Source organism: Natator depressus, chromosome 12 (genome assembly GCF_965152275.1).
Source record: "Natator depressus isolate rNatDep1 chromosome 12, rNatDep2.hap1, whole genome shotgun sequence".
NCBI classification, from domain to species: domain Eukaryota; kingdom Metazoa; phylum Chordata; order Testudines; family Cheloniidae; genus Natator; species Natator depressus.
This window is the reverse complement of record NC_134245.1, coordinates 39615546-39638059: the sequence shown is the minus strand read 5'-3', so window position 1 is coordinate 39638059 and position 22514 is coordinate 39615546. Positions and strand designations below refer to the sequence as shown.

At 45.4% G+C, this 22514-nt stretch overlaps 1 protein-coding gene across 1 annotated transcript in view; it reads right to left on the bottom strand.

Moving 5' to 3' along the window:
• ACSF3 (acyl-CoA synthetase family member 3) overlaps positions 1–22514 on the bottom strand; it is a 100860-nt gene that overhangs the window by 29527 nt on the left and 48819 nt on the right. Inside the window, exon 7 of the mRNA XM_074968949.1 lies at positions 15166–15292. Within this exon, the coding sequence (XP_074825050.1) occupies positions 15166–15292 (127 nt within the window). The remainder of the gene's footprint in view (positions 1–15165; positions 15293–22514) is intronic.

The following is a 22514-nucleotide window of genomic DNA, read 5'->3' as shown; positions in this document are numbered from 1 at the left end:
GCTGTGGCTGGCACTGCAGGATGTCAGACTAGAAAGACCAGTGGAATGAACAAGCATGGAAAAGCCCAGGGTCCAAACTGATATTCTCCTCTCTTTTAAACAACACCGCAGCTCTCGTTGTCCAATAGAGGCTTAGCTTAAAGAACGAAAGGGAAAACCCTATTGGGTCACCTAATTCCCAGCCTGGTGCAGGACTGCCCCAGGATATACCCTCTAGTACGCTGACCAGTCTCGTTTTAAGGGCCTGATTTTTAAATGGCCAGAATCTGCCCACGGCCTCACACAAAAATATGCATGTAATTTTCCATCTAATTTGCATTAAAATTACAAGGGCAAACTGGGTATAAACATGGACAAAGGGTCAGTTATGGGTCACAGTGGCCATTTCAAGGTGCAATCACCAGCTCCGGGTATGCAACTGCAGTAACCATGTACAAATTAGGTCTGCAACTGCACACACACTTTCGGAGCACAACCGTGGGCTTTTACCTTTTTGAAAATGAGGCCTGGAATGCCCCCAAGTAATGGAGCTGCCAACATTTATCCTGGGAGACTCCCCCACTCCAGCACTTCCTACCAGCCCTGCCTGACAGCCATCTTCTCTCCCACCCTCTTGTAAGGGCTTCCTACCGGTGAGACATTTGTGTTATGACGTTACGTTGTATTGCATTACCATACTCCACGTCACTGTTCCATTTGGGTCAGGCTTTAAAATAAGGTGAAAGCAGACCTCTAGGCTGTACCAGCCCCATAGTCCTTGCTCAGAAAAGCAAACAAATAGTTGTCCAACTTTATCCAATGCTTTCTGCTTCTTTGGCAGCTCCTAAATAATCAATATTTCTAGAAGAGATTCCATCCATTCCAAAGACCGATTGATCCTGCAGGCAGACAGCAGCTGGAGGTCCAAGAGCAGCCATGCTACTTGCATGTCTAGGTCACCATGCAGGACTTTGCCTTATAAAGTCCCTCCATTTCCCACAGAAGGATGTGCTGTGCAGTCTGCAGATGGGTCAAAAGAGATGACGTATGTTCTTGCCAACCACTGTAGCAGGTATTAAACATCCACTTCAGCACCTGCATATCACAGTGTATGCAATGCCAGGGTGTACAACAGTAACAGGTCAGCTGTTCAGCTTATGTCATAGACACAGCTTCCTGGTTTGACGTGAGCTGCGTGGACAGGAACAAGATCATCATACCACACTGCATCATGCTCTTGTTCCATCTCCACCGGACATGACTAGCTGATATTCTTCATTTAGTCTGAGGCGTGTATGTACATCACTGAGAAGTCCCGGCCCTGTGCTCCAGGTGCCTTTGACAGATCTTTACAATCACACTCAGTACAAACGAATAGTTCTAGTAGCATCAGCTTCATGCACAGAGCCAAAACTAACTGACAGTGGGAAGTGTTATCCCGCATCCTCTCTCAGCAACCCTCATGCAGTCCTCACGAACCCATCTGAACAGAGGGGTTCTGCAGCGTGTCCTAGCAGCCAACGGATTTGGGCTATTTCAGACAAAGAGGTGGAGGGAGGGGGATTCATCTACAAAGAACAGCCCCTTGCACAGAACCTCTTGCCCCACCATTTTAACCAAGGCATTCTCGCTCAAGTCCCTCCACCTATCACACCAATGGCAGTATAGAATGAGAAGAGATGCAGACTCTCAGGTGGAAAAGTACCAGGACATTTAACTTCTCAAACTTCACTCAGAAGCCAACAGGTAGCCAATGGGAATCACAGAACACGTGTCATGTGCTCACAGGAAACCCTGATGAGGGATCAGGCTGTTGCATACTGCCCCAGCTTCAGCCTCAGAATGGATCTGAGGTGGAGCCCTGTGCAGAGCACACTGCAGCAATCTCACCATGTAAAGGTGTGGATGCTTGGAGAGAGGTCCTCATCTGAGAGAAAACATCACAACCCCCTGGCCCAGCCCAGGAGATAAACAATCAGGTACAAGCAGAGGCCAGCATAGCTTTTTCTCATCTGCACTTAGCAAGGAAGTTGTATCTTGTTTCCAATTCAAGTATAAGCTCTTTGGGGCAAGCCCCTGTGCCTTTCTGGGCATTCACACGGCACCCAGCACATCCTGATTGGAGCTGCTATGTGCTACCAGAATACAATAATGAATGGCAGGCACAAAACCTCAATCAAAAGGGAAGATATAACGCCAGGCACATCTTCTGCTTCCCTCCTTCAACACTACCTGAATCTCATCTGGGCTGATGCTCAACTAGCTAGCCCTCAGCATGCTCCAGTTCCCCTTTCCAGGCTGGGAAAGGGACTCAGCTGCTCCCCCAGGGTCCCAGGAGAGGGAGACACAGAGTTGGGTGACAGCAGCATACCAAAGTTCACATGGGTTTCATCAGCATATATGTATTATCTTTCTCCCCTATACTTCGTCACTTGTTTTCACGGACTCTCCATTGGGGAGGAATGGTGTTAATCTATATGCTTGGACAGTCCCAAGCATGTTGTGGATGCTGCCTTAATAACTGAAGGCACAGTAACCCTTGTCTCCTCACTTACATGCCCTAACAGCCTTCTTGATATCCACTAGTGAGATATGACGCAATTTCAGGCTACAGAAGACTTCCAATATCTAGACTAAGGAAGCACAGATTGCTATGAAAGGCACCATATCACCATAATGGACTGGAACAGATAAGCAGCCAAACCTTTGGATGCTTCTCTGAACCAAACAGCCAAGCCTCTGTAGGTTCACTCATCATTAACAGGAACTCATGGGTGACTGACATGACACAAGCAGGCTGAGCCTCCTTGCTGCTCACAGCCAGAATGACTGCAGATGGGTTTGCCCAAAGGACAAGCCAGAAAAGAAGCTGGGTAAGTAAAAATTTGCATTTAAATATTTATAGAAATCCCTGCAGATGACAAGATGAAAAAGAAAACTCCAAGAGTAATAAATAAGTAAACGCTCCAAGGTGTGGCAGAGTAGCAGAGCGTGTCTGTCACTCAGCACTTTGAAGAGCTTGGCTATCGTGTGTGAATTGCTAAAAATAATAACTAATGATAAAAACATTAGAATAAAAACCTTTGCTCTGCTCCTGCCCTTTGCAGAACAGCGGAGGGATCAGTTACACTTTAGCTAAAGAGAGCAATACCTCTTCTTCCCAGTGCAGTGGCATGCCCTTGTCTCTTGTAAGACAGATAATTAAATAAGCCGTTGAGACAGTGGTGGGAGAATGCTGATGGGGGGGAACTGGTGAAAGATTTCTAGCATAAACTGTTTGTTTAAATATACAGGAGCCCCTTATATTTTTGCTTACAGCATAATACCATTAGTTGTGAGTAAATATGTTCTCAATTGTCTTGACTGAAACCCACGGGGATGGCTCTGTTGAACGTAAAGAGCCTGGAGCTATCACTTCCTATGATGTTATCTGTGCAGGATTAGAGAGCGGATGGGAAGGATTGCGAGAGGGAGCCTCTTAAAAGTTAGAGGCATTTGGCTCCTTTTCAAGCATTATCGTCAGCCTGCTCTACAAACACAACACAAAAGTGTAACCACTTAAAGACATTTGGTCTTGGATTATGTCCGTTAAAAACAAGACATTACTTCCATATACCGGGGAAAGGAGAGAAATAAGGTCAATATAATTCACTGATTTGTCCTATGAGCTGTAATCAGTTTGTGCAATTCCACCACCTTGCTTTTGTGCTCCACTTACAAGTAGGCTGGATTATGTAAATCAAAATGCTGAAAAACTGTCCAGCAAGCTAAACAGATGGGTGGGCACCACTGGATTGCCTCAAGCAACAGTAAGAAGACAGGGAGGAAGAGGAAGACACAAAAGAAGCAGAAGAAAAACAGACTGAAAGAGAAACGAAGAAGGAAGGTAGGATTTAAATCAATTTACTCTTGAATAGGGCATCTCCTGCAATAATGAGATCTAGTGTTTGAAAATAATCACCATCAGCCATCCATTTACAGAAGACTGGAGGTTCCTAGAAATGCCACAGTAACCTTTCCCATTGATGTGCTGATTTAAGTTACGCTCCCCTTGTGAGGTTATGTGCAAAGGATTCCAACAAGGGGGAGGAACCTGCCTGGCAGCTGGGACGTGAACCCGCAGCGTCATCAAATCCAAAGGCAGCAGCACAACCTCTTGCAGATGTCTTGCCAAGCAGGAATGGTGGCACTTATGGTAGCGAGTCCGTCAGCCTCCACCATCTAGAAAACGAAGCTATTACAAAGGCAGTGTTGTAGTAGCCATGTTGGTGCCAGGATATTACAGAGGGTGGATGAGGTAATATTCTTTATTGGACCAACTTCTGTTGGCAAGAGAGACAAGCTTTTGAGCTCACACAGAGCTCTTCTTCAGGTCTGGGAAACGTACTGTGGCAGAGCTCCAACCTTGTCCCCGTGGGTCCTGCGCTTCCAGGTGGTTTATGCTAGCCTCAGAGGCTCACTGCGACCCTCCACGTAGCCCTTCTCTCTCTAGGGCCAGGGTTACAGTCTACTGAGCCCTTTTCATTGTAAGCCAGCAAGGAGGTTGGTGAGAGAACTCCCACAGTCTCTGTTGTCCCTATGGGCTTATTCCCGAACAGTTTAGCTTCCTGTCCTGACAGGGGCCTTTCTTCCCCTCCCAGGAGGTGTTTCTGTAGTGGCGAGTTGGGAGGAACCCAGGCCTGCCCTCTACCCCGGGTTCCGGCCCAGGGACCCTAATGGCAGCAGCTGTTGGCAGCCGACCTTTCACTGCCAGAGTTGCTACATTTCCCTGGGCCACTTCCCCACAGCTCTCCTGCTTCTCTCTCAACGCCTTCTTCACCCTTACCTTAGGGGTCCCTTTCCAGTGGCTTGAGGTTGTCTTCATTACCCAGCCCTTCAGCCGCACTTCCTCTCCTCTGGCTCCCCTCGGCCTGACCGGAGTGAACCCTTTTATAGTATCAGAGGGGCCTTAATTAGAGTCAGGTGTTCACATTAGCTTAAGGGCCTCACCTGACTCTTTGCAGGTTAATTGGAGTCAGGTGTTCTCATTAGCCTGGAGCAGCCCCTGCTCTGGTCAGTCAGGGAACAGAAAACTGCTTATCCAGTGGCCAGTATATTGGCCTTCTACTGCTCTGCTGTACCCAACTGGGTACATCACAGTACACTCCGCATATATTTTGCAGTCCTGAAGAAGAGCTGGTACAGCCCCGCTAGAAACTATGATGACCCCACTGAAGATAATGGGAACTCTGCCATTGATTTCAATGGGACCAGCATTTTATCCCTTTTGCTCCCACTAATGTTACTCAGGTATTTTGTCAGATTACTTGCTACTGATCCTTCCCTGTGAGAGAGCAGCTCCTGCTTCTGGGTAGGCACAGAGGTGCTGTCTATGCAGAACAGCAATACGTACCCACAAGAAAGAAGGTCTAATCAACAATCCAACAGCAACGTCTACTTAGTACAAGCAGAAAGGTGATTGGTAGGCCCAGCTCCTCGTGTCAGCCCACTCGCTCTCCCACTCAAATTCATGTCTCCCCTTAACTCCCGCTGCTGACTTGTCATTCCTGTCAGCGGCACTTCCACCTGGCCTACAAGACGCGACTGGTCGACTGTAAAGTGTAACTGTGGAGGGGACCCTGCACTCCTGCCCTGGGAAGGAAGGAAAAGTCGCTACCAACACCTGAAACCTGAATGAACTATGCCCTGACTCAGAGAGCTGGACTGATACGCCAAAAACTGCGAAAGAAACCAGGAAACCAGAACTGACAGCCAAGAGCCTGGTTTTCAGAGGTGCCAAGCACCTGCCGCTCCATCGACTCCAGCTGGAGCTCTGATTGCACAGCACTTCTGAAAACTGAATCCTAAATCCATAGCGCTCTGGTAAAATCAAATCTGCACCATCCAGAGCGTGCGATGCAATTAGAGATTAGCTTTTTAGAGCCGTACACAGACACTGGGCCCAATCCTGCTCTCACTGACAGCGATGTAAATCTGGAGCAACTCCCTTGACTTCATACAGTGGTGACTTACACATCCAGTTAAGGAAACACAGAGATTCAGGTTTGCTACATCCCAGTGCACCTAAGACTTGGCAGCCATCAGAAAACCCTGAAACGTTATTTCTTTAGAGCACGGTCAAACCTTCCAACCAGGAGGAACTAACTCATAGCAGTAAGAAAGAAAAGGGAATTCTCTCCTGGAAGCAGCATCTGTACTGGTAGGAAACCAAAAACCATTTCAAGGCCATAAGGAATCTCTTAACCTAGTACACAACTTTGGAAATTCCTAGTCATCTGAACCACACTCTCCTTTTTAATGACGAGGTCGGAAAAGTTAGCACGTTAGCCACCATGACATCTTTATACTTTTTTATCTTAAAGATGGCAACTCTGTGATAAGGGCTGGCTGGAAGCACAGGCTCACCTTATTCCGGGTGTGACTCCACTGAGCTCTCTGAAGAGACACTGGGAATGAAGCTGGCCTTCTGTCTGCACACCAGGAAGATTCAGTCTGATGTCCTGCTTAAAACCATCAGACATAGCTGTGCTTCGGGTGTGGCTGTTTTCTTGGTGCGTGAGTGCACTAGCTTTCCACCTCTGCAGCCCTGGGTTCAAATTAAGAGAGGCTCACAAGTGAAGTGGGTCTGGTTGTCTCAACATGATCCTAAATGAATATGAGTCCATATCGCTAATTCACTGTATTTTAGCTCAGCCCAGGGAAAGGCCACAAACTGGGCTTTATTTCAAGTCAGACACCTCTAGGCACAGTGCCCCATATTCACAATGCCTGGTTTGTGAGCTTTAATAGTGTAACTAGCAGAAAAAGAAACTCCCCATCCCAACCTCAGAGGGAGCCAATACCTCATCCTGGGGGCTCACCAAACCGGTAAGTCACTCACAACATCTGCAACAGATTATAATTAAGCAATAATTTTTTAAAAATAGAATTTGTATTAGCTGAATTTATGACTAGGAGAGACATTGCAAACAAACAGAAAAATTGCATATTAGGATGCTAATTAGATGCATGTCTATTTATAAACTGCTTTGATCAGGCTAACACGTTTTCCGTTTCAGGTGTCAGTGTTACGCCCACAAACATAAATGATTTCATTGACTGGGAAACACCTGCTTATCTCTAGAGATAGGGAGAATGCCAAGGAAAGTCTATGCCAAGGGAAACACATTGCGGGCTGCTCAGTGTCATGTTGCTATCCCATTTTGTGCTTGGTGACATGATGAGTCAGATCATGTCAAAGGGGGAATGGAAGCATATTCAGACTGAGCCCAGCTGAAAAAACCAAGGTGCTATAAAAGGTTTGCCCCTTTGTCCAAGATAATTCACACAGATACTAGATATCTTTGGGCTGGATGGTAGCAGCAGGCTTTGCCTTATTCATCAGTATAAGGGGTGTCAATTTGTCATGGTAAATTTGGGGTGGGGATGGCAAACTTCATGGGTTGGCTGGGTTAAAATCATCAAGCCATGGAAATCAAAGGAAACCTCTGACTGGCTTTGTTGGGCCTTTCAGAAGTTTTAAAGAGGTGTTCGAATGCCACTGGGAGTCCCAGCTTGTCCCTTTTCTCCCACGTGACCAACTTAAGCCATCTTGGCTAGTAATTTAGTTGTGTCAAGAACTGTTTCCCTAAATGCTCCTACACTGAGCCACTGGCTGGACTGAATCATAGACAGAAGAGCCTCAAACCAAAGTTACAGAGAAAATAATTCAGACTGTGACCCAGTGGCCTGTGTCCCTACTGTATACTTACAACAGTGCTTAACCAAGTTTGCACAAGAAGGGCAAGTACAAGAAGATGCTTGAGAGATGTAGTACTAAGGTCTGCTTCAGAAAATCACGGGGCCCCTACACTCAAGATGAGATGTGTATCAATAGCAAAGAACCTGGGGTTTCTCTGGAGGGACTTGTGAGTGTTATCACTTTACACAATTGTCACGAGTGAGCTGAGATCCCTACGATTTGTTGCAGTTCCTATGAGGTGATGGAGAAGCCCAAACTGGAAGCATTGCACGCTCAGTGAGAACACGTGCAAACAGCCTGCTCATTGCCCAGACTCAGCAAGGCTGCCTTTAGTTTGAAAAGGCAGAAGCATCCCAGATTTGATGGTACTTCTTACTTTCTCCGATTACGTTTTACTCTCAATCTGTTTCTCCATCATTTCTCTGATCCCCCCTTTCCACTGTGGAATGTCTGGGGGGATTTTCCTACCCAAAAATAAAGAGAAAGCTATTCTCGGATGTCCCCTCTCTTCTAAAGCCCTAAATGGAAGGACTTTAGGGGTGTGTTTCGAAGAGGCCTTTTGGCCTACATGAAATGTATTTGATAGCGGAATGGGGGTTTCATGACCACTGTAAAGGGATCTGGCAAGAACTCTGAATGCTATAACAAGATTCAGTAACATGAAAAACAGCTACAAGGGCTGTTGTTTTTTTTAATAAGCTCAAAGTAAGAAGCTTAAAAGAAATGAGTCATCATTCTGAAATGCACATCAAACAGGTTAAATAACTCTTACTTTCTTAACGACATATTAATCAAAGTGCACTGATTCTTGAAGCAGATTCTGCTACCATCGAGCCTTCTATCTTCTCAGCCCTGATGCATGCATTAAGAGAGTTTTATTCTGACAGATCCAATATAGCAATCAATAAAATCTTATTATATGGAGCTGAGATACAAGGATTTGCAGCAGGATTTATGCACTACCTTCAAACCCAGCGCTATTTCATGTGTCTGCTTGAACCTGTAATTGAAAATAAATCTCCCCATATACACCAGATTCTAATTTTCTGGATGTATGGGCAAATCTGACTGGAAGCCAGCCTTCCCTTGGGGACAATGCAGCTCTGCGATCTTCTCTCTCACACTATTTCAGGCCATTGTTTTGCCAGATTCCTCAGGACAAGGCAGCCCTGGGTTCCATAGCACAGCAGAGAAAGGATGCATGGGTCAGACCAACAAGACTTTGGGCACTATACTGCTTTTGGAATCCATACAATCCCTCAAATCCTTCTGTCCCCCAATGAGGACTACTCAGGACTACATATTGGCTGCCTTGATGAAGATCATCACTTATTCGGCAACGACACTGTAAACAGCTTTTAGCCTGTACAGGTACCAGAGAGCTTGGGTGGATGAGTAGAGGAGCAGGGAGGAGGAAACAGAAGAACATAATGTTGGCAATGACCAGGGTAATATTTGTAGACCAATATTCTTCAATCCATGGGGATTGCTTTGTGGTGGTGCAGGGGATGCACATTTGGGTCTGAGTTTATCTCTCGTTCCCCAGTCCTGCTGGGCTAGCTCACGGTGAAGGTATCACACTGAGAAGAGAGGGAGGACCTTATATATTTTTCCTGTGGATTTGTCTCGCTCTGCTAAGACTCAGCACTGCTCAGGTATATAACAATAGGTGGATACCCAGCAGTCTCTGGAAATGGCTGGAGGCCTTTGATCTAGGTAGCTCTATTGATAGCATTAACACAACACAAATAATCAAATTCACCCAAACCAAAGTGAGTGAGAGAGACAGACAATGGCCCCGGTGCAAATCTAATGAAATGAAGGGGAAGACAGTAGCAGTAAATAACCTACATGACAACAACAGTTCAGACTCTTCTCAAAGGATCGTGGGACTATGCATGTCATGAAGTACTGCCAGCAGCAGGGTTTTTTTTAAAACACTGATTACTTTAGATGTCTCTGTCCTGCCTCTTAAAATGAGAACATCTGAAGAAGGATGTAGATATGTATTTCTTGAATGATGAATCTATGAGCTTGTCTCTTGTTTGGAGAAGGATAAGGGACCATAGGTATTACTGCTGTGTTGAGCTCCTTTCCCCTTCTTGGTATAGCTTTCATCAGGAGCACTGGAGGGAGCTGTACCTTGCGTGAAAAAGGCAATGCTTTAGGGGGCTCGTGGCCACACTCGGCAACATCAGTTTTCACTTCTGTAAACAGGGAATGATCATCCTCAACCCACAGCATGTTTTTGAGAAATGCAGACTCCATGGTCCTGCCTCAGTGCAGGGAGCTGGACTAGAAAACCTCTTGAGATCCCTTCCAGCCCAATGTTTCTGTAATTCTGTGACCCAGACCTTCTCCTTTCAGAGAGGAAGAAGGGAGTTTCATAAAGGAGCTTTTGGTAAAAAGGGAAAACAGGCCACCAAAGCAAGAATTAACCCTGCTTTCTTTTTCGTTTTTCCTCCTGTGCTTCCTGAGAAACATACGGCAGACACATTTACAGAGACACCGACCAGACAAGGAGGAGAGTATTGGGCAAGGCAAGCGAAGGGAATTGGGAGCACCCAGAAGAGCTGAAGAGACTGATTTGCCTGAAGAGTGAGCCTGTAGCTGCAGAAAGTGAAACATATGGTCGCTTGACAGATGCCGGCAATAGGTAGTTCTGCAAGTCCTGAGCTGTTACACCTTTCAAGAATGTTTAGTAAATGGGATTGGGCTTTAAAAACACTAATCCTATCTAATGCGGATCATCCAGCCTGAGAGTGGTGCATCTAACAATGGTGTCAGCTGGAAGGACTTGATGGAGAATGAAGTAGTAGGGAGGAAGTTATGGTTTAGTAGGCATACACTACAACAGTGAAGTCCTCTTGATTCCAAATTACCATGAGTGGTTTGGGACCAATAGCTACCAGGCAAATAACAACCTTGACATGGAAACCTATGGGATGAAGTAGCTTTTTGATAAAATAATCCAAAGTTTTTGCAGACTCAACCTGAAGGATTAATTTTGAATACATTAAATTGGTCTATCCTTCCATGAGATGGTTGATAGCAAGACACTGCAAAGCACATGTCCCTGTAGGTGAGTCTATGAGAGCCTTCACCATCACAACAAGAGAAATCAGTGAACAACCAGGCTCCTTCTTCTGTGCCTATGTTTAGGTGGTGCCTTAATAAAGAACACAATGGGGTGGAGAGCTGACTGTATACCCTTTTTTGAGGGCACAAAAGAATGAAATTGTTGCCAGTTGCCCTTCACTGATGATTTTTTTGGGAAGGATAATAGCATTGATATTGTACACAACCTGGAAGTGATGAATCTGAGCAAGCATGCAGGCATTCCAACTCTCGGGACTTTAGAAAATAAAGAAATGTTTCCAATGTACATCAACCAGGAGAATTTGTTTCCCCATTCTTGCTCTCTGGTGGATTACACAATGCACAGGGCTAGAGGGGAGTTTGTATTTCTGCAAATTCTACATCTCAGCTTCATCCATATCATCCTGACAATGAAACTATTGGGAATGGGGGCTAGTTCCGACTTCCTTTGATATGGGACATTATGCTTTTTGAATCAAGATCAGTTAGGAGGCTAGATCACAAGAGTTCTCTATCTCCGCTGGATTCTCCAAGAACAATGAGACTTGACTGGCCATCTTGAGAGATTTAAGGTTGAATTTGCATAGCGATGCATGGGAGCTGAGTGCACAAAGCCTGTTATCTGGTAACTGTATCAAACACGACACACTTCTCTGAATACTCTGCAGTTGCCACTTGTCATGTGTGAAGATCAGCCCAGGATTTGCATTCTCTGCCTTGTTCTACCATCATCACAGATTTTATTTTATTGTTTACTACACTCTCAAGTGTCATGAGAGCCATGGACAGTTGCATGTTTCTCCCTTCCTCTCATCCTCATTGTGTAGACAGAGACATGTCAAAGATGTGCCTTTGTTTGGATAGACCCGTCACAAGGTGTAGCAAGAGTGACACTCTGTGCTTTCCCTTGCAGTAATTATTCTTCATTTGTGGACCTGCTGGTTTCTAGGATTGTCATTAACAATCAGCTGAATGCTAAATTACAGCTCAGGAGTTATGAGTGATAGCACTGCACACTGTTTCCAAGTTTACTCTTCTCACATCTCATTTCTACTCCCGCTGAGCACACACTTCCATATGTCCTTGAAGAGTGCTTGAAAAACCTTGTCAATAGCCTGCGATCACACTAGGCTGGGTCCCTCATCCGCGCTAGACATCTGCATATAGCGGTACCTGGGACACAGATTAGGGTTTTAGCATGCTAATGCTAAAATGGGCTTTTATCAGTGCTAGAGAGATGTTAAAACAGTTCAGAAACTGAAGAATCAGAAGTATCTTCCCTCATCCAAGAGCTGTGTCCACATGCACACACTTACAAATATTAGTGCATTATCTGTAAATGATCACTGTACTGTAGCTATATTTTATCTCATTTGCATTCTAGCAGTATGCCCTCTACTGCAAAGTTAATGAACTCCAGTTAACACATTCAATTCATTCTTAAAAGCGCTCTCAGTAACAGCCACCTAGCTACAACATACAAAAGCTTTGGCTCTATTGAATGGCTTCTTTCAAGGATTGGGAGCTCTCAATCTTTCAGAATGAAAATAAATATTCATTTTCAATAAGCAAACATGATGGTCTAGGAGGGGCTATGGTTTCACTGCTGATATAGCACCTCTGGTTATTTGAGCCACACTAGCCCTGGAATAAGCCTGCCTGCATGACATCTGCAAAGGACGGGGGAAAAGGTCTGACGAAAAAAAATGCAAGAAAGATGGGGCTGGGGAAAACAGAAAGAAAAAATCTAAAAATCCCCCCCGCTCCTGCCAACATTGCCACAAAAATATTAAAGATGAAGCCAGACTTGGTGGATTGCTAGCGGGAAAATCTCCCAGGCACCCTCCGACCCGTCCCTCACCCACTGCTGTTCTCACTTCCCCCAGTATTCCTGGCTGATAGACTTAATTTGGCTAGTGAAAGGGTTAAGTTTAATTTATACTGATTTCTATTTAATATCATTCTCTCCCCGTAGGAGCCGGCAGCTGTGAGCTGATTGTACTCTCTCATTATGCAGTCTGTATCGCTAATGGCCTGTGACAAAGGCATGGCATCTTCCAGGCCTTACCCCCGAGAGCCAATTAAACACACATACTCCCTTCCTGTTTGCAGCACATTACAATGAAATTAAACTGAATTTCAGAATCATTTTCTCCTAAAGACATCTCTTTACAATAATTAATGCATGCTATTCTTTTGCATTTGAAATATTCATCAGGAGCGTTGACTAAAAATTTTTCTAAAGCTGATTGCCCTGCACTTTGCAGTGCCTGCTGACACCGTGTCATGAAACACCGCTGCTGGCATGATACCAAGATCAGTGGCAACACTTGCGGTGTCGCAGCTCCATCATTAAGTTTAAAAAAGTAAAGCTTTTCTTATGCAACACAAAATAAGCAAACGGGCCACAAAGAGGGCACCAGAAACTCAGCCCAGAGATGGCACAGCTGACGTGCAGCCGGGGGGAAATGGAAAAGCCAGTCCTAGTTATGTTTAAAGCCCTGTGCGAATACAAAATTTGTATCTGCATCCGATCCACAAAGACGGTCCACGGATATAAAACTGCTATCTGCGGATTTGCAGTGCTCTAGTTGCGTTCGGGTTGGGTATATGGAAATTTAAACCCAACCCAAACAACCCTAGCTGGTTTGCCACCCACAAGATTAATGGTCAATCAGGCTGGATACAGAGAGGACAAATATAGTGTGTGACTTTAGTCTATAATTCAAACAGCACATTGCCACTAATAGAGATAATGGGAACAGAGCAATACAGAGATACTACCTGGCCGATTTAACATGCCAAACACAACTTCACAAGGTGTCCTGTGGTGTCGTTGCACTGAGACTCACTTTGGGACCGGGCTATTTTCTTACTGTACCTACATTCAGAGTGCAGCTCCGTGGCACCAGGAGTGCGGAGCTTTGGCTGTGCACATTCTGAGTTTATTCACAGAAAAATCACTTCTTTTCTGTTCAGGAATTGTCAGCAGCTTCTCATTTTCTTGAATTTGTTACTGCACGTTAGTCGCCAACAGTTCTGGGAAATAATGCCTGACTGGGAGACTGGGCATGAGTGTTTGAAATTCAACCTGTGCTGGTTTGGGCTGAACCTAGACATTACATGGTTTTGTTCATCAGATTGCTGCTATCAGAGCCTGTTTTAGAGCAGGGGTTTCTGTTTCCTGCTCAGAAATAGTATACCATCATGGCAGGAATGGGACCTGCAAGCAAACTGTATTGGTGCCATCGGAGACACTTGTAACTTGGTATCCAGTACAAAATGAATAGTAGAGCTGGGTGTGAAACAGTTTTGCCGTCCAATGAACATTTTTGAGATTTCAACATTTTTTCCTGTCCCAAATCAGGGAAAAAAGTCAAGATCTCAACAATTCTCATGAGCCAAAAATCCAAAACAAAAACCAAAAAATCATTTGGGTCAATGAAAACGTTTTGTTTCAATTTTGACCAGTTTAAAAACTAATTATTTTTCTATAATTAGCTTAATTTCCAAATAAAAGTTTGTTGTGAACTAGAAAACTGGAATTTGTTTCGAAAACATCAAACCAAAACACTTCCACAATTCCAAATTTTTTTGAGTTTTGAATTTGCTGACACTGACCTTTCCCATGGCATTTTAAAGGTTTCATTGAAAAATTCGTGACCATGTCCTGCAGTCCTTATTACAGCATTTCCTGCATCTTCTTTGTTCTTCATTCTACAATCCATTGTTTTAAATACTCAGCCAGGTTTGCCATTGCTGATTATGTAAACCAAGCAAGTTGTAATTATGAAGGGCCCAACCCCACTGAAGTTAATGGAAGTTTTGCCATCATTTTCAATGGAAGTAGGATCAGTCCCCTATGAACAGTGCTAAGTAATTACTGTTTTTCAGGTTTCAGTTCAATAGATGTATACATATTTATCTGCTTCTCAGGTTTGCAAGCATACAGACTAAAACTCTCTCTGTTGCTTAGGGGTGGGGCGTGTTGACTGGTACAGGAATAGCGAAACTGAAGAGCCTATCTGGACAAGCTTCTATTTCTGAAGACAATCACAACCTGGGAGAGCCTGCCCACACCCAGACAACCAAGGACTCAGCCACATACTCCAAAAATGGCGTGATATGCCCACCCACCCACCACATTCTTCCCACAGCTGGGCACTGTGGCTGTGCCTTGCTTCCAGCCAGATGGGAGAAGGAGAAAAGATCTGCAGGGTGCCCCCTACTGAAACTGGTGTTGGCACTGTTCCATGAACCGGCCAGCAGGAAGACCCCTGTGGAACAAACCGACTTCCCCTCCCCTCCTGCTGTTCATGCACACCCTAGTGGGACCAGCACAGTACCTGTTTTGAACCAGCTGTCGGGTGTGAAAGCTTCTTTTGTTTCTTCAGGTCTATTCCAGTATTCTCGAAATACTGTAGGCCCCTTAACGAAAAGCTCCCCTTCTTTGCCATCTAAGCCGGGGGTCACCTAGAGCAAATGAAGAACAAATGCATTCTCCAAAGCAGTGACAAATATTCATACATCAATAGTGATAGCCACCTCAGATTTCCACCCCTAAGCTACAGCTTCCTCAGTGACAAGGCTCAGAGAGGCAGGGAGTGCCTTTGGAACTCCCTCTGATTGTGAGCCATGATGTTCTCAGTCCATCTGCTGTATCTCTTGCTTTAACTGAGAAGCAGAGAGAGGACAAAGTTCTAAGCTTATGTAAACACCTCCTAGCTCAGACGGGATTGATGTTTATGCATAGTTATTGATACACATGAATTGTCATACTGAAAACCCTCATCTAGCTAGTTTGGTACCCGAACCCTGACGGCAGCCAATGGGAGCTTCTTCCAGAGACAGGGAGACACCTCCTTAATGCATCTGGCCAATTGTGAAACAACATCTCAGCAGGGAAATGACTTCCTGAAGGAGATGACCTTACTTGCTGATGCAGAAAGGCTGATGACCTTCGCATTTTTTACCATACCTAGATTTATAGATTCAAGGGCCATATGGGACCACTGGGACCACCTAGTTTAAAGCAATTATTATTCTGTTCAGATCCTTTTTTTGTTTTTTACTCGTTAAATTATTTGCCTCAATAACATGCTGCAGCAGCCAGTTTCGTGGGCTATTTATGCTGTAAACCGAATTCAAAAATGGGTTTCCTCTTAGGTGTTTTACTTTTGCTACTCAGAAAGCCCAGGCCCCTGCTCTTCCCCCAGCAATACGGCTGAGTTGCCTGCATCACACAGGTGCCACATGTCTGAGAAGGGATAAGAATTTATGGCCCTAACTCCTCACCACTAGTCCCACATTCCCTTCCTCTAACCTGAACAAAGAGCGTCTGACATGGATTAACTGTCTGCTCCACTACTGTGATGATTTCTAGGTTCAGAGACGTGACTGGAAGATGGATACCCTGTTCTGCTCTGACATACAGAGCTACATGGAAACATAAATACAGGAGGGATGAACAGTTACTTCAGGAGGTGGCAAAAGTTATTCACAGTTCTCAGACTTTGTAAATTAAAATGCCAAATCTAAAGGTAATCCTCTCTTCTGGAAGAGAGGTTCGTATATATCTATTATAGATTTGTTCTCCTTAACCGTCCCCCAAGGAGGAAACGTGGTTAACACACTTTCAATAGTAGGATTCTTTCCCTGTTGGAGACTATTTGTATCTCTCTGGGCCAGCTGAGCTTGGCCCTCAATTCTCCAGAGGAGAGCAAGCTCTCTTGGCTTGACAAGCATTTTTCCTGTGGTGCCTCTCACCTAGCATCACGGGCAGTCTCCTACACCATGCCATCAGTCGTGCCTTCTAATTTCTTGTGACCTGTGTTCATAGATTTCCTTTTATCTAATGGTGCATCTGAAATGCCTGGCCCGGCCTTCCTTGCTGTGGGAGCCAGTCACAGAAGCAGTGCAGCAGCGTGAATGGTTTCTCTGGGACATAATTTGAGGAGCCCTTCGAGTGTGAGCATGACAGCGTCTCCCTGTCAGTGTGCTGCACAGCTGATCCATGTCTGCAGAGAAGTCTGTTCATTGAGTATGAATGTAGGGAGGGAGGTTCCTTGGCAAGAAGAAAAGGCTCTTGCTGCTTGTGTCACATTTCCTGCAAGGGCAGGTGTCATGCATTGCTCTCGAGCTACCCTTTCCGATGCCTCCAAGATCACCACGGATGCGCACTGCAAAGACTCACACCCAACCTTCTGGAGTTGGCAAGGCAGTTCCTGTCTAGTATGGAGCCTTTGATGGGGGGAAATAAAGATGACGAGAGAAGATAGCCTGAGTTGGCCATTAGAGAGCTGTTGCCAACCAGCCTGTGTGTCTAGCAGTGACAGCAGCCAGCTTAGCTGGGATAATTTTGTGGGTTGGTGGATGGCTCAGCCTTTGAAATGACAGCTGCAGAGGACACCAGACACCAGCTGGGCCACTTGGCACTTCCAGCAACCTGTCGCCTGGCATGGGAAAAAAGCGAACTCCTGCCCTCCTGGGGAAGGCAGCAGAACCTTCTCTTTCGACCAGTCATGGGACGCTTGGCCGCGTCCTCCAAAAGACTGTAACCCTGGTATAATTAAGGTAACACCAGATCCAGAGAAATATACTCCAGGAGCACCCTGCAAAATACACAGTTTGATATGTCAGGTCAGAGCTGCTGACCGACCTGTGCGCTGGGAGAAAATAAAGCAAGACCAAAACCTAAGCTTTTCTGGTAAACGGCCAGGGGGGTCTTCACTTACTCAACCCTAGCCTGGATTGCTAGAGGCAAAAAGGCATTACCATCTGACAGCTGCTTGGTGAACGAGCTGATGGGTTTCATTTTAGTGTCCACAGCACCAGCACCTCTATCACCACTGGCACAACTCTGTATCCAATTTCTTTAGAAAGGCCAGGAATGGAAACTGTACTCCACCACACTCCATTGGGGTCCCGCCAGGTCAGGTGTGAAGCACATTATTGGATGAGGGAAGGTAGCATGGGGGAAGCTTGCACTGCTGCCTGCTGTGTGGATAATTAAAAGACTTCACTTTGCAGAGCTGTCAGTGCGACACCTTTCATTTTTGTGAAACGGGACATGAGAAAATGAAACCCGATGTATTCTAGAGAGAGTGGCAGGTGTCCTTTCAGCTTCTCTAGAATGCAAAGGCTACAGAGACACCTCAGCATTCTTCAAACCTGCATCAGCAAGTTCTGAAGCTACGAATGTAACATGATGATCCCATGAATCTGAAGAATCACAGAAAGTTCGCCAGACAAGACGGGACACTGGTCTGAGCCAGAATGGTAACGCAGCTGACCCTAAAATGTATATAGCTTTATAACTGGGAGGATGCAGATGCATAAGAGACAACAAGTGCAGTGACAGAGGTTGTTGTGGGCTCTGCTCATACACAGCCTACTCCCGAGGATCCTCATCATGAATATCCATAAAGGAAGTTTTTCAAATCACTTAGGTACTGTAGCTCTTGCAACACAGACAAGATACTGAAGTCAGTTCTCACAGGTGGGGCTGCTCTGATACACCCAGGGCCCTGCCTTACAGTGACTCCGTGGCTGCGGCTCCAAAAGGTGTGCCCCACAAACAGTGTTGGGGCTTTTTGGGCATCGTGCCCAAAGAAATAAAATAAAGTCTGAAACACGCAGCGTGTCAGGCTTAGCACCGCCACAAAATTGTCAAATGGTAACAAAGGTTTTCTACTTCAAAACACCAGAAAGACCTTTTCTTAACCACGTTTGGTAACTCATTTCCCTGGGAAAGCCCAGCTTAGAGGCCATGTGCAGTTTTACAAGGAGGGCTCTCCTCACTCCATTTTCCTGCTGGTAAAGTTGTGGCATCAGACGACAAAGCAAGTTGTTCAAAGTGATTCAGTGACTCAGCCCAGAGTAGAACTCTTTTCACTTCCAGTCCCAGGCTCTAACCATTGGATAACACAGCTTCTTACAAATGATGCCAAAGAAGCGTCACTTTGGCTTTAAAAATAATCATTTCTCAACACACATGCTCCAGTAAAACCAGTGAGAGTTTCAACTGGATCTAAGCACTTGAAGCTAAATCTCAGCTAAAAATCTAAAAGACAGAATATATATTATCCCCCATGTACATGCATTTAATTAATGGTCTGAGCCCCTGAACTCAAGTCCTTCATCTGAAAGGTTGCCCCTCAGTTCCAGAAAGGTGGATACAGGAGACACTGAGAATGACTTTCGAACTCACTAGTAGCTGCATTTGGTTATTCTGCAGCTCCCATTTGATTTGATGTTTTCTTTTCTTAGATGTTGAAACAAAGATTGATGTAAATCAGGCAACAGCAACCTCTTTAGGCACAACCCGTCCAGCACTCTACAAAGAATAAGCTGTGCTGCATTGCAGTGCAGGAATGTGCCCGGGCTTTTTCACCTGTCCTTATAAAAGGTCTTTGCAGAACACTTGCCATGTCCCAAAAGGAAGGGAGGGCATGTATCTTTAGCTACACGGGTGAACAATCCAGCGTGGTATTTACCTGCACGCTGCTCCTCCTTGCATGAATCAAACCTTGAACAGGCTCCAAATTTCTTGTCATATCAACTAAAATTTTGGCAGAGGCTCAACCCACATCTTATCTAGAGCAGAGCTCCTTGGCAGCAGGCACCTCCCTGTTGTGTAATTTAATGATGTTATGGCTGGCTTGCAAACAGTAAAACAGAAAGGCCGTGACGTTATCTTAATAGGATTTTGCTTGCTGAACTCGGAATGTCACTGGCACTGCTCCCCAGTGTCCAAAGAGGATGCAAACCACTTGAGTGCCGGCAGCTCATGTTGCTGGAAAACAGCATAAATTAAAACTCAGGGTTCAAGGCACTTATCAGTTACAACTGCTAACCTTCGACACAGGCCCAAATCATAGGCACACACCAAGCCGAACACTCCACTACATGTTTCAAATTCCGGGCTTTCACCGCAGCATCATACAGCTAGCTAGCTAGCTCCTCACTCTGTCAAATCTCAAAGGTATCCTTTGTTGATACACTGGATCTAAGTTACACGCAGCTGCTGAAAGCATCAGATTGCTAATTGCATAGATATCCTATTCTCCAAGTGCCATACTTTAATGCACGTTTCAACTGTTTTGTATTCTAGCAACTTTAACATTCAGACAGCGTGCCCTAGAAGGCTGGCGTTTGATAGCTTTCCACTGTAAACCGGATTCAGCAAATTGAACTGGACCTGCCGACGCACTAGATAAGATTACATTTTCCACACATGAAAATAAAAGGTTGTAATAAATCCTCTGAAGGAATAAATCCGGGTGATTATAAAATGCGTATTTTCAATGCTTCCATTTTACCTCTTCATTAGCCGGAAGCAACAGCGGCTTGTAAATAGGTGGGAGTTCCCACTTGGCAAGTAGCCCTTTGATTTGCTCAGAGTGGCCATTTGTTTTCCTGCAAATCCTGATGCATGCTGCCCCTCTCTGTAGGGAGCCACCGGAGAGGAGTTTATAGTGGACGTTAATGGAGGCAGACCTTTCATCAGAGGTAGCCTTGCACTATGGAGCAAAGGGGCATTGCACAGTACCAACACAAAGACAAGCTTGTCACACAAAGCGCGAAAGTTGAACGTGTGTTTCAGTGGAGTCCCGCTGACGCCCTCCAGCCACCCCTCACCAAGGGTCTACAGGCACCATTTTTCCAAACGAGCGCCGGATGCATACGGCCCACAGTCCACAGGCTGCAGGCGGGGGAGTCCTGTTTGATAGGCCTCGTAAAATCTTCTCACGGGGAAAGGCCAGCTCCAAGAGATCTTGTGAGGCCTGTGACAGCAGCAATCCCCTCCGGAACCCTTTACGATGGCCAGAGGCAGTAGGTATGCGTGTGTTACACCTGGGTGGGGGGGAAGGAGGAGGGGTGAGCAGTGGAGGGGGATGGGAGGGGTGAGAAGAAAGCTTCTTTCTACTTCCAAAGCTTGAAGCGCTTCACATCTAGAACATTTTAGGCAATCCACATGGATAAAGAATCTGCCTCCCCTGTCCTTCTTGGTGCCCCCTAGTCTCCTGTCCTTTCTCCTCTGCCTCTCTTCTACACCACCAGCTTCTTCTCTATGTGCCCAGTGCCATGGATCTCCCTTCACACCCTACCGTGCACCTGCTGCTGCAGCCCTCAAACCAAAACCACTGAGCTTACACCATGTGCACTCCCATCTCCTCCTCCTCCCAGTTCATGTCACCCTGGTTTCCTACCCTCCTCTTCATGCCGCTCCATACAGACCATCCCCCGCCCCGGACTCTACCTCTCAGCATCAACCCCTGGTTTCCTCATCCAGGAGGCTGCACCTCCGGCTCAGCACTTCCCGGATTCAGTCGCACGTCAGTTTGTCTTCACCAGCATTGCTGCATATGTTTGTGAGGTGAGCTCTGTGTAAGTGTGGTCTGGGCTGTAGCTGCAGGTCCCTCGAAAATTTCTTGTAGCAATACAGTCCTATGTAAGTGAGATGGTCAACATCCTACTTCCTCCTTGCTTCCTGGCCTAGCTCACTGATCTCAAAATATTCAGGCCTCAAACACAACATAAACATGTTTCGCTCATGGACACAGACTTTAATGAAAGCATGATGGGACCAGTGTTCAAGCTGATGCTTCTCATTAACAACAGACCACAGTGGGAACATCTTACACAGACGAGAGACTTCCCCACCCACAGGAAAAAAATCACTGCAACCAGCATTACCATCTCTACAGTGCACTGCACTGAATCAGTTCTGGACTTTCCTTTTCTTTCACTGGAAATTGAGTATTTCACTAGATAAGAAGTAATTATAGACAAGTTCCTCTATCATTACAGTGTGATGAGTGTCACGCAACACAGAGTGCTACCAAATAGTGACCTTGAAGAGAAACCTGAGTTACGAGAGAATCTGCCTATGCTAATTAGGACCTGCAGAGATTCAAACTCAGACACTGTGCACAGAAGGCAACATCATCTCAGCACACAGTAACTGAAGACAGTGATAATGCCGATGTTTTCTAGTGGGACATGTGTCATAAATGCACCAGCTGTGCCCTCCACGATCACTGACAGCATATGAAAAAAAGCAGCAAGATCATTTAAATTTGAAAAAAAATGATTCTTAACAACATATTCCCACTTCCACAATCAGTATTATACTGTGCTGGCTAACTGGGCTTGGGGTGTTTCCTCACATTACATTTGTAAGTAAATTATTTTGAACCAAGTAATCATTAAGCAATCCCACCTTTTTTTAAGTGTCTAATAAGGAGACAAAAACTAGGACATGTGCTATAGGCAACAGTCATTTTACTAACACTCTCACAACTAATAATTTTTTTAAAACATTAGACCCCGGGGGAAAAAACTATTTGTAACAGAGCAAAAAATTTAACTCAGACCCTTTGTACATACTGTACATGGTATGGCTGTACAATACTGGCTACAGAGCGGTCTCTATGCACTGTATCACACAGAAAACTAATTAACCATATGCCACGGCAGAAAAGAGCTGCATTTGGCCCATAATACCACCCAGAGGAGCTATAAGAAGTCTTCAGTACTGGGAGCTCACTAGCCAACGGCTGCTTCTATTTCCGTGGCCGCTTCTGCACGCTCAGCTCGATTTCTACACCTGCAGAGCAATGTTTGCCCCTAAGGCATAGTTTTGGAGCTCGACATTTTATTTCAATGACTTTCTCCCTGTCACCCACCTCCT